This window comes from Amia ocellicauda, chromosome 2 (assembly GCF_036373705.1).
Source record: "Amia ocellicauda isolate fAmiCal2 chromosome 2, fAmiCal2.hap1, whole genome shotgun sequence".
Taxonomy (NCBI): Eukaryota; Metazoa; Chordata; class Actinopteri; order Amiiformes; family Amiidae; genus Amia; species Amia ocellicauda.
This window is the reverse complement of record NC_089851.1, coordinates 49,335,728-49,348,069: the sequence shown is the minus strand read 5'-3', so window position 1 is coordinate 49,348,069 and position 12,342 is coordinate 49,335,728. Positions and strand designations below refer to the sequence as shown.

General features: G+C 39.7%; 1 protein-coding gene across 1 annotated transcript in view; it reads left to right on the top strand.

Annotated features, from left to right (window-relative positions):
• The window catches only part of myo10 (myosin X), a 132,191-nt gene that overhangs the window by 40,248 nt on the left and 79,601 nt on the right, over window positions 1–12,342 (top strand). The window contains exon 3 of the mRNA XM_066687486.1: window positions 10,998–11,156. Coding sequence (XP_066543583.1) covers window positions 10,998–11,156 — 159 coding nt within the window. The remainder of the gene's footprint in view (window positions 1–10,997; window positions 11,157–12,342) is intronic.

The following is a 12,342-nucleotide window of genomic DNA, read 5'->3' as shown; positions in this document are numbered from 1 at the left end:
TGGAGTCATTTTATGGAGACCTTCTCTCTGGTAGGCGATTGTGCGTGCTTTCGGAGACTGCAGTCAGCACTCCAGAGTCTCCTGCTCTCTTCTACTGGGTGCTATCGACAGTGACCCTTTTTTAATCCCCTCTGTTTTCACAACCTTCTTTCAGTGTGTGTAGCCAGCCACACGTGGAGCCATGTAGTGAGCATTGCTGAATGACTGCAAATGCCACTTTGCGAAATTAGTGTAGACAAGGAATGCTTGTAAACGTAGTGGCCAGTTTCTGGTTTTCAGTTTCTAGTCACACAGCAGCCACATGACTTCTCTCTCAAATTCAGGGGGTAACCTCAAAGCTTTTGTCTCTTTTTATAATTTCTCACACTGATCTTCAGTGGCACTGTAGCCACCACTGTAGCCTTTGTGGCTGATGGCCCCGTGATGCTGTTGAGACTGACCCTTTCTGCCTCCACTCTGTTTTCACAAGCTCCTCAGTGTGAATGAAGGCAACCCCACACGTGGACTATTCCATACGGCTTGGCCTCTAGAGCAAGAATATTTCTCCATTTCAAATTTTGTTTTCATGACAACGATGTTTAGTTTGAATTAAGCAAAAAAAAAAACCTTCAGTGAAGGTTTACTGCAGTGCAAACCAGTCATCTGTAGGAAAGAAAAGTGAAAGCATAGAGGAGTATGGAATAGTAGACCATGAGACAAACCAGGTTAAACCAAATTCATACATTCCAAAGTACATTCATAGTAAATCTACCAAACTACCATGCAAAATAAATGTGGTGCACTTTCATACGGGAAAGTGCTGATTGCTGTTTCAGAAAGCAGACCTGAGATGTGAGAGGGTCTCTCCACACCTTCTCGCAGTGCTGGGTGATGGTACCACACTACTGAATGCTTCCCCACAGCTTGAAAATTCCTTGCAGTGCTGTGGGTTCCTTGTCAAGGTCCATGATGAATTCCAGGAAAAAACATTTCACAACTGTGGAGTAACGCAATTTAAAACAAATATGTTTGGGTTTCTCCTTTGCTGTAATAATAAGCTACACTTAAATGAGGTCAACAGAATATTTTCACTTATTTTTTATATCATATTAAAAATGATATCCATTCAGTGCCTCTGTATCAATGAACACATCTTTTCTGTCTGCTCCATTGCTCTTCAATGTCATCTTGATGGCTCAAACACCAGAATGCCAAAATATTTCTTCAAAGAGCTATTCTGACTTATAACATGTAAACTATAGTACATTTCCTCAATTTCCCAAAGACATTGTCTTCTGAGAGTTTGTTAACAGTATTGTGCACAGAGGTACTTGAAAGTAAAGTTAAAGCTAACAATTAATGGGTTATATCTGTTCCAGATTTCCCTTATGGAAGTAGTGGATTTGCACAGTGCTTTGCCCATGTAATTTTCATGTGTTTTTTACTTGTGTTTTACTTTACTGCACCTCTCTATGCATTACCATGATTGAACTTTGCTGTCCAACACTATACATTGTCATGTATGCAATACTACAGCAACCTTTCCAGTACTTTTGTAATTTCTCTCTCTCTCTCTCTCTCTCTCTCTCTCTCTCTCTCTCTCTCTCTCTCTCTCTCTCTCTCACCAAGCCCTCTTGATCTGGCTTTCACGTGTGAGAGAACTGGAACTCAGATTCTGATAATAATCTAGTCTCTACATGAGTTAGCGTGTGAATCCTTACAGACCAAATCATCATCATGAGACCTGTTTGTCATAACTTAGTTTCAGTTCACTGGCTCGTTCCTAGGGCTAAAGCAATAAAGTTGTGAAATGGAGTCCAAATCATGGGCACTTGGGCTAGGGAGACTGATTAGTTTAATGGAGTGTGTGTGTGTTATAACATGTCTCGCAGAAATATCAGATGAAGTCACGTGTATGTCAAATGATTAATTAATTTAACAAAGAACATGGGATGAACTGGCTGCAGTATTCTGTGGAGCACTGTACTTTGTGTTAACTCTGCAGTTAAATAGTTTACAAATGATAAAAACTTAAATCCATATTAAAGAAACTATAGAGACTATTAAAAATACTTAAGGAAAGCAAATGGCCCAGAACATTTTGAGTGTATTGATGCAGTTAAACTCCTTGTATGCCTTGTATGATTATTCATTTAAAGGAATGGTTTGAGATTTTGCAGGTACACATTAGAAGGGTCAGAGGCCCCAACCGCACATAGGAATGCTGTTTCTATATCAATTGCAGTGAAAGGAATTATGTCAATTGCTGTCACAGCAATTGCTGTACATTTGCTCCAGCTTCACTCGGTTTTCTTCATACTGAAGATTAATTAAATGTCAAAATAATTTTGAAAAAGCAAGGTTGACGTATTGTAGTGTAACCAAAGAGGGGTATGAAAAAGAAAACTTAAAAATGACATAAAAAGAGGTGACATAGTTTGGTTGTTTTTATACATGGAAGGAACATCATGTATCATTGCAGCCTACAGTTGTCTACAAAGCAGCACACAATGTAAGCTTTCAATTCTCAACAGGACATGATGTATCCTGTGCTGGTTTGTATCCAGGCTTCTTTCCAGTGCTTGGCTACAGCAATATTGAAAATTTATTCATTCACATTTGCTCCGGAATGTGATTTTTTTTTCTTCTGAAATCTGCATGATGTATACTACCAATCAAAAGTTTTAGAACACCTCCATCTTTCATTTTTTTATTGAAATGTATGCAGTTTAATGTCTCAATGTACTCTGAAATGTAAGCAAAGAACAAATAAACAATTGGAGATAAAAACAAATCATGGAATCATTTTGTTTAACAAAATTTAATCTATTTTAATCTAGTCTTCAAAGTAGCCACCTTTTGCAGATATAACAGCCAAACACACTCGTGGGATTCTTTCTACAATGGAAATTAAATATTGTTCAGACAGTTCTTCCCAACACTGTTGCAGAAGTTCCCACAAATGTGTTGCACTTGTAGGTTGCTTTGCTTTCACTCTTCTGTCCAGTTCATCCCAAACCAGCTGTGCCATCTTAGCAATGGCTTTCTTACTGCCACTTACTGCACAGTTGAAACTGAGACTTGCTTACTTCGACCAGTGTTAAGCTGTGCTTGAATCTGTTGTCCTGTGAGCCGCCTATCAAGCAAGCTGTTGACTTTAAAAAACTTCTTCTAATTCTGTTGTGTCTTTGGGTCTGCCAGACCTCTTCCTGTCAGAGTTTCCTCCAGTGTCCAGGTGCCTTTTTGCAAAGTGCTTTCTTTTCAATGTCTCTAAAGGAAAGACCTACACTTTTAAGGGTTATAATGGTCTGTCTGTCTTCTTTTGTTAATTGCCTTTTTCGCCATTATGATAGTAATATACTACTTCCTGCAGTACAATACTGTCCAAATAATGCTTAAGAGGGTGTAGTAACATAGTCTGTTCCAACACTGCTTTTATAAAGGACAGAGGGATTGTAAGTAATCAACAAAAGTTGGGACACCTGTAGGAATTGTTGGCATCAACCTTCAAAGCTTAATTTACTTCCATTGCGGCAGAACAGCTGTAAGTTGTTCACCCATTACTTGTTCCCATCCAAACATATTTTTAGGCTCCTTCTGTGTGTCATCTTCCCTCCTGATTTGTCAGTCTGTTTGTTCTTTCCCATAGTTTTCCAAAAATATTTTCAGTCCAACAATATAAAAAAAGTTATATTCAAAGAAATCAAAAGTCATTCAGAAAATGCATTCTTGTACAGTGTGGTCCGGTGGTGTGCTCAGTGGTGTGCATGGAAATCTGCGAGAGGCTTTATTGCTTGAACTGTGCAGTTCAGAATGGAATGCTAATAAGCCAAATAAGCCATTAACATCAGTGACCAGTTTTAAAGCTGCCAGTGAGATCTGAAACCGATTTAGATTACAAACTTACTGGCCTGATTTTTTTTAAATGCATTAGCGTTATTGTGATTTCTAATAGAGTATTTTCCATGTAATATGTATGAACTAGGCTGATGTTTTTAGACTTTTAATCAACTCTGTGATGTATTACAGTTCAGTAGCACTTAATATGTATTCAATCACTACAATTAAAAAAAATCTTCAGGAAATAATTGAATTCTCCATTTCCTTAAGAGAATAAACGTTCTACATTAAGACATACTTTTGTCCCGAATCTGATAGAACATTTGTGGTTTGACTTTGAGAAAGCAGATCAGGGAGCTGGAGAAACTCTACCAGGAAGACTTGTCAAAAGTCCCTCCTGAGAATTGCCAGAACCTTTTAAAAGGCTACAGGAATCATATTCGCAGTGTCCTCAAAACCAAAGGAGGTTGCATAAAGTACTGAGTGCAAAGGCGTGTTGTTAATATTAACATTTTACATATTTGTATTTATTGAGCATTTCTTCTGTGAAATCATCTTTTTGTTATACTTTATTAGGAGTATGAATATATGTAGAGGGCACTGCGTGTGTTTGGAGAGGCACGGAATGGCCTGACAGGCTGGCACTTCACCTCTCGGAAGCCCAGGGAATATGAATCAGCGTGTGGGAGCATCTGACCTGTAGGGCTCCCACAGTTGGCCATTGCATGAATAAAAGAATGAGGCAAGCACATGTTTGATTTGGGGGGAACCCACAAGCAGAATATATGCTACCTGCACCTGAGTGTGTGCTTCAGTAGTAGTAAAGGATGTTTGGATTTGAACATCATTGTGGATTCTGATTTGGACTGTTTACTGTGTTTGTTTGTTTTGTGTCTATATAGAGCGACCTAGAAGTAGTCCAGGTAGGCTTGATATATAATGTAATCTAGGTTGTTTATACAGGCAATAAACAAAAACTGCAGTTTAATTCAAGATGCAACTCCTCTCAAGTCCCTGTGGGTTTTGCCAGCAGATTAGAAGAGATATTGGAAATTGTTATCCTCATCCTTGTCTTGCACGCTACCCAGAATATAAACACCAATCATATTAAGTAAACTGTATGCCCTTTTTGATGAAACTGCACGTGGATGGGTTTGTGTGTTTGAGGAGGTGATGTCATCGGGCTCTTCAATCACAACATGGTACTTTACAGAAAATTAATTAAGGACGCTTTACGTGCACTGGAACAGGAGCCGTAGTGGGAGACCCATTTAATGGGCGAAACATTGGACAAATAAGTGTTTTGCCAGGCCCGCATCTCAACCCAAGCTTCAGAGAGTACTGTGTGCTCTTCTCTCACTGTGGAGGAAAGGAGGTCCGAGAAAGTGCCAAAAGAGCTGCGTTGATTAGTCTCAGTTCTGTTACAGATTGTGTGTGTAATAAAAAGTATAAACAAAACAAACAAAAAAAAAAAAAAAAAATATATATATATATATATATATATATATATATATATATATATATATATATATATATATATACACTCACCTAAAGGATTATTAGGAACACCTGTTCAATTTCTCATTAATGCAATTATCTAACCAACCAATCACATGGCAGTTGCTTCAATGCATTTAGGGGTGTGGTCCTGGTCAAGACAATCTCTGAATGGGAAAGAAAGGTGATTTAAGCAATTTTGAGCGTGGCATGGTTGTTGGTGCCAGACGGGCCAGTCTGAGTATTTCACAATCTGCTCAGTTACTGGGATTTTCATGCACAACCATTTCTAGGGTTTACAAAGAATGGTGTGAAAAGGGAAAAACATCCAGTATGCGGCAGTCCTGTGGGCGAAAATGCCTTGTTGATGCTAGAGGTCAGAGGAGAATGGGCCGACTGATTCAAGCTGATAGAAGAGCAACTTTGACTGAAATAACCACTCGTTACAACCGAGGTATGCAGCAAAGCATTTGTGAAGCCACAACACGTACAACCTTGAGGCGGATGGGCTACAACAGCAGAAGACCCCACCGGGTACCACTCATCTCCACTACAAATAGGAAAAAGAGGCTACAATTTGCACAAGCTCACCAAAATTGGACAGTTGAAGACTGTAAAAATGTTGCCTGGTCTGATGAGTCTCGATTTCTGTTGAGACATTCAGATGGTAGAGTCAGAATTTGGCGTAAACAGAATGAGAACATGGATCCATCATGCCTTGTTACCACTGTGCAGGCTGGTGGTGGTGGTGTAATGGTGTGGGGGATGTTTTCTTGGCACACTTTAGGCCCCTTAGTGCCAATTGGGCATCGTTTAAATGCCACGGCCTACCTGAGCATTGTTTCTGACCATGTCCATCCCTTTATGACCACCATGTACCCATCCTCTGATGGCTACTTCCAGCAGGATAATGCACCATGTCACAAAGGTCGAATAATTTCAAATTGGTTTCTTGAACATGACAATGAGTTCACTGTACTAAACTGGCCCCCACAGTCACCAGATCTCAACCCAATAGAGCATCTTTGGGATGTGGTGGAACGGGAGCTTCGTGCCCTGGATGTGCATCCCACAAATCTCCATCAACTGCAAGATGCTATCCTATCAATATGGGCCAACATTTCTAAAGAATGCTTTCAGCACCTTGTTGAATCAATGCCACGTAGAATTAAGGCAGTTCTGAAGGCGAAAGGGGGTCAAACACAGTATTAGTATGGTGTTCCTAATAATCCTTTAGGTGAGTATATATATATATATATATATATATATATGCATATATATATGCAAGATAGGAGTAAGTGCAATGCTGATAGTGGAGACGAATTAGTGGGGTGATGTAGTTCCTGTGTGCGGAGGGTATTCATCCAATATTACTGGAGTGTGTTTTAAGACACGAGTGCTTTGAACAGCTGTTTTTCCCCCTCATTAATATAGTGTGATTTGCACTCCAGTTACAGTGAGGGAAAAAAGTATTTGATCCCCTGCTGATTTTGTACGTTTGCACACTGACAAAGAAATGATCAGTCTATAATTTTAATGGTAGGTGTATTTTAATAGTGAGAGACAGAATAACAACAAACAAATCCAGAAAAACGCATTTCAAAAAAGTTATACATTGATTTGCATGTTAATGAGGGAAATAAGTATTTGATCCCCTATCAATCAGCAAGATTTCTGGCTCCAAGGAGTCTTTTATACAGGTAACGAGCTGAGACTAGGAGCACTCTCTTAAAGGGAGTGCTCCTAATCTCAGCTCGTTACCTGTATAAAAGACACCTGTCCAAAGAAGCAATCAATCAATCAGATTCCAAACTCTCCACCATGGCCAAGACCAAAGAGCTGTCCAAGGATGTCAGGGACAAGATTGTAGACCTACAAAAGGCTGGAATGGGCTACAAGACCATCGCCAAGCAGCTTGGTGAGAAGGTGACAACATTTGGTGCGATTATTCGCAAATGGAAGAAACACAAAATAACTGTCAGTCTCCCTCGGTCTGGGGCTCCATGGAAGATCTCACCTCGTGGAGTTTCAGTGATCATGAGAATGGTGAGGAATCAGCCCAGAACTACACGGGAGGATCTTGTTAATGATCTCAAGGCAGCTGGGACCACAGTCACCAAGAAAACAATTGGTAACACACTACGCCGTGAAGGACTGAAATCCTGCAGCGCCCGCAAGGTCCCCCTGCTCAAGAAATCACATGTACAGGCCCATCTGAAGTTTGCCAATGAACATCTGAATGATTCAGAGGAGAACTGGGTGAAAGTGTTGTGGTCAGATGAGACCAAAATCGAGCTCTTTGGCATCAACTCAACTCGCCGTGTTTGGAGGAGGAGGAATGACCCCAAGAACACCATCCCCACCGTCAAACATGGAGGTGGAAACATTATGCTTTGGGGGTGTTTTTCTGCTAAGGGGACAGGACAACTGCACCGCATCAATGGGATGATGGACGGGGCCATGTACCAGCAAATCTTGGGTGAGAACCTCCTTCCCTCAGCCAGGGCATTGAAAATGGGTCGTGGATGGGGATTCCAGCATGACAATGACCCAAAACACACAGCCAAGGGAACAATGGAGTGGCTCAAGAAGAAGCACATTAAGGTCCTGGAGTGGCCTAGCCAGTCTCCAGACCTTAATCCCATAGAAAATCTGTTGAGGGAGCTGAAGGTTCGAGCTGCCAAACGTCAGCCTCGAAACCTTAATGACTTGGAGAGGATCTGCAAAGAGGAGTGGGACAAAATCCCTCCTGAGATGTGTGCAAACCATGTGGCCAACTACAAGAAACATCTGACCTCTGTGATTGCCAACAAGGGTTTTACCACCAAGTACTAAGTCGAAGGGGTCAAATACTTATTTCCCTCATTAACATGCAAATCAATTTATAACTTTTTTGAGATGCATTTTTCTGGATGTTTTTGTTGTTATTCTGTCTCTCACTGTTAAAATACACCTACCATTAAAATTATAGACTGATCATTTCTTTGTCAGTGGGCAAATGTACAAAATCAGCAGGGGATCAAATACTTTTTTCCCTCACTGTATAAATGTTGAAACTGACCCTTTAGTAAAAGCAAAAATAATGTTATGGTATGTGTAAATGTCAAATGCTACCAGTTGTATTTGTGTTCTCTCTTTTATATGAATGTTTGTCTTTTAATTTTTTTAGTTTTTATCTGGAACAGACATTTCTTTCTTAAAAAATAAAAATAAAATAATAGTGTTTTTAATAATTTTTGTTTAGCAATTGTGATTTGCACTTTAAGGAGGTGTGTTTTATGGTTACAGAATATTTAACTTAAGTGAAAATCAGTCAAACTCTGTTTTCTGTAGCAGTAAGTACTACAAGGCTTTCAAATTATGGCTGTGGACATTTTCTGAGTAAAAACTCCAGCTTACAGCTTTGACGATGATTTGGAATAAAGGTGATGCAGGAAAATACAGTTTTTCCTTAATATTGTTTTTGATATTTTACACAAAAAAAAAAGGATTTTTAATTATCATCTCTGAAATCTGGAGTGGCTAAACTAGCCTTTTAAAAACTGGAATGTAGTTTTTTTTTTGGATTTTACTCAAGCACTTCCTGAAATATCAACATCAACATTTGATAGCCTTAATACAAAACCTGATGAGACACTTCTCCCAATATCAGTTAAGGATTTTACCACAGGTCGTGCACTATAGAGTCTCTGGTGGTCATGATGGGAGCAATGAACTCTAGTTTAAAGATATTCTGATTATATATTCATTGTCAGCATTTGTGGATCTCCGCAGAGTTACGAGGGATTTGGAATAGCTGAGATCATCTTAACTCTTTTTTAAAACTGCAATTTTCAGTAATTCTCACAATTTGTCTGTAATTGCGTGTGGGTGTTTAAATTTGTGATGCATCTTGTTTTAATAATCTTGCTTTTGTTTGTCTTGATGTGATTGGAAGTGTCTATGGGCACTGGCACTTTAAAAAGTCTTTAATGAATACATTAAGTACATTTTGTTTGTTCAGGGCTTCAGGATTTGCTAACTGTAATGCATGCCATACAACAGGGAGTGAAACACAGAAGTTCAGGGAGAATAGCTTTGAAAACAATCCATGACCCTGCCCAAAGCTCTGAGTTAAATCCAATCCAATTCAATTTAATCCCATTGGCTAGCCACAAACTCAGACCCATTGTTGGTGGCAGGATCCTTCTGGGGTATCACCAAGAACCTTCTGACAAAAATTAAAACCCGCTACAAGTACCTGTTTATTAATTTGTGTCAAAGGCTTGATTTAATCCCAGCACAAATTCTGTTTCTGCGATTGAGAGTGCTGCTAGAGAAATGATACAGTACTCCTTTTGGCCACCTAACAAGCATTGCAGCAGCCCTTAAGGACCAGGGTGGGCGTTTATAACATGCTGTTAAATACAGTACATTGTGAACAGCTGTCTTCTGTTGTTTGGTCCGTTTTCTCATAATACTGATAACACAGTGCATCTCCCAAGGTTAGTGTCTCTTTTCATAAGGCAGTGCCATCACAGTCCGTGGCCCCATAAAGTATTCCAGCTAATACTGGAACTGTGGGTTTGGGCGTTCTGTCTCAAATTAATATACATACCCTCGATGAGAAAGCGATGGAATGTGAAGAATGAGGGCAAGAGAAGAAATGCTTTCATGGGGGTCAGCAGAAACTTGACTTTCTCAACAGTAACCAGCTTTCACTGGGAGCCAACAGGAAATGTCACTTCGGTCTTTTCTCTTTGCACTACTGAACTGTGATTGGCCCAGGTTTCCTTATAGAGATTAAGGACGCTCACTGTGCCCTCACCCAAGTTCGCCACTGGGTCCCTATGACGAAAGGGGTCACCTCAGCTCGGGGTTTAGATGGTTCAGGGGCTGTGAATATTCCCTTCACTGCAGTTCTGCTCTCAACCTTCTTTATCTTCTTCTCGTGCCTGTCCCTGCACAGGAAATTCCAGTTTGTGTGTTTGTTAATGGGAAACTCTAAGGCTTATCTAGTTGTCTAAGAGAAATTGTTCTTTCTGATATACCTTTACCTTGGTTTGGGAACTTGAAAGGTTGGAAAACAGCAGGTTAAAACCTCAAAGCTTTGGCAAAATGTTAAATATATATTTATTTGACTTTAAAGTTTGCTACTGAAATAGTTATGTTTGCTTAGCTGTATGTAAATGTTTCCACTTCCTTTGTGTAATGCCAGTGAAAGGAAATCAGTAACTAGGCAGAGATACTGTGCCTGTTGCTAAAAATCCACCTCTTTCACTTTATGCCAGACCCGTGTTTCTCTCTAGCTTGAAAACATTAAAGACTTTTATAAAGAACTTTAATCACAGGCCAGATCCATGTTGAGCTTTAGCTTTACCTATTTCCTTTTTCCCCCACTCTGCAATAGAAAGACATGTAATAAAACAAATTAAAACAAGCTGGAAATGCAGAAAATGTTTTCAAGCAGACATAACGTGAACATAAAACAGTTCCTTTTGGCAGCCCTCATCTCGGTCTTAAGCAATCGTGATTTTTAGCATTTTATTGAGAAGCAAAATTTAAAAATATGTCAGTTTTATTTCAAAGTAAAGCGAAACAAAAAACATACATATCTGTCTATATGAACAGTGAAAGTAACTCTGTACAGACTGGCACTTTTAGAGTATTTTTATATTTCCGTTTGATTCTTGTTGACCTAGGTCTACACCTACAAGCAGAATGCCCTCACCCGGCACAAGGTGACGCCCATGCACTGCGCCAATGCAGATGGTGTGGAGGACATGGCCGGGCTGGCTGAGCTTCACGACGGCGCCATCACCCACAACCTGCACCTCCGCTACCGGCAGAACAAGATCTACGTAAGTGTCACCGCACCACGTCTGCTGCCAGTGCTGCTCCCAACCAGTCTGCTCAAGTACCCCAGAGGCTTACAGAGACAGAGAAAAGTTATGCCACTGAAAGCCATCAGTAATTTCCACATAATAATGGTATAATAATAATATATTCCATTTATATATGATTATATGAGGGTTGGCCAGAGTCCATAAAGCCTGGTTTGGACTTTTGCCAGGAATCCGGGGTTAGGACTGCCCCTGTTCTTTTGAAAATCGTTACTGACCATTGGGAGTTAGGACCCCAATTTATAGTCTCATGCAAAAGATGGCACCCCCTACAGCACAGTGTCTCTTTCACTTGGATTAAGGACATTTTATGGTCTAAGGGGAGGAGTGGTTCATCAACACCTCTTCATTTTCACAAAGAAAAGTTTTCAAAAGAATAAGGGAATCATCAGTTTCTTTTTGGTTTCCAGCACTTGTTTGGAAATTCATTGACATATTGCTGTTACTTGGAAGACCAAGTTCTCCTATGTGTAGATTTTGGACAAAATTGTAATTGCCTAAATTGCCTCCCACGTAGCTACACTTCAATTCTATCTTATGCCCCTGACCACAGTCTTATTGGAGAAAATCTGGGTCCTAGGGTCCAGGTCTCCTGCCCTCCATCTGGAATTAATAGCCAAGATCACTGTGACTTGACCTCTGTGCTGCCCTGGAGTGTCCAGTGACGAATTCTGAAGTTTACAGCCACATAAACTAGATTATATTTGTCTAAAACTGCATGCGAGGCAGACTTGGACTTGAATTTTAACCCTTTGTGTTTGCCATTCATCCTCAAGATAAAGTGGAACGAATCGGAATATCAATGCATGCATGCATTTATATAAATGTATTTATATTTAATGTCTATGCATATGTATTCACATTTTTCCATTTCTATTACAATATGGATAGATTCTTCACTTCTTTTCATGAAGATCTGGCTAGATCAAGTTCATTGCAAATATCTATTTTTAACTGTATTTTTCACTATTTGTGCGATAGAGAAAAAAATGTAAGTAAACAGAAAAATTAATTTGTGGTGATAATCTCAAAGCCTGGAATGTTTTTAATATTAGAGAGCTTCATGTTGATAAAGAGTTCATTCAAGCAAGCTGAAGTGCGTTGTGAGGTGTGGTTAAGACTAGGAGCTTTAGGCATTAGACCG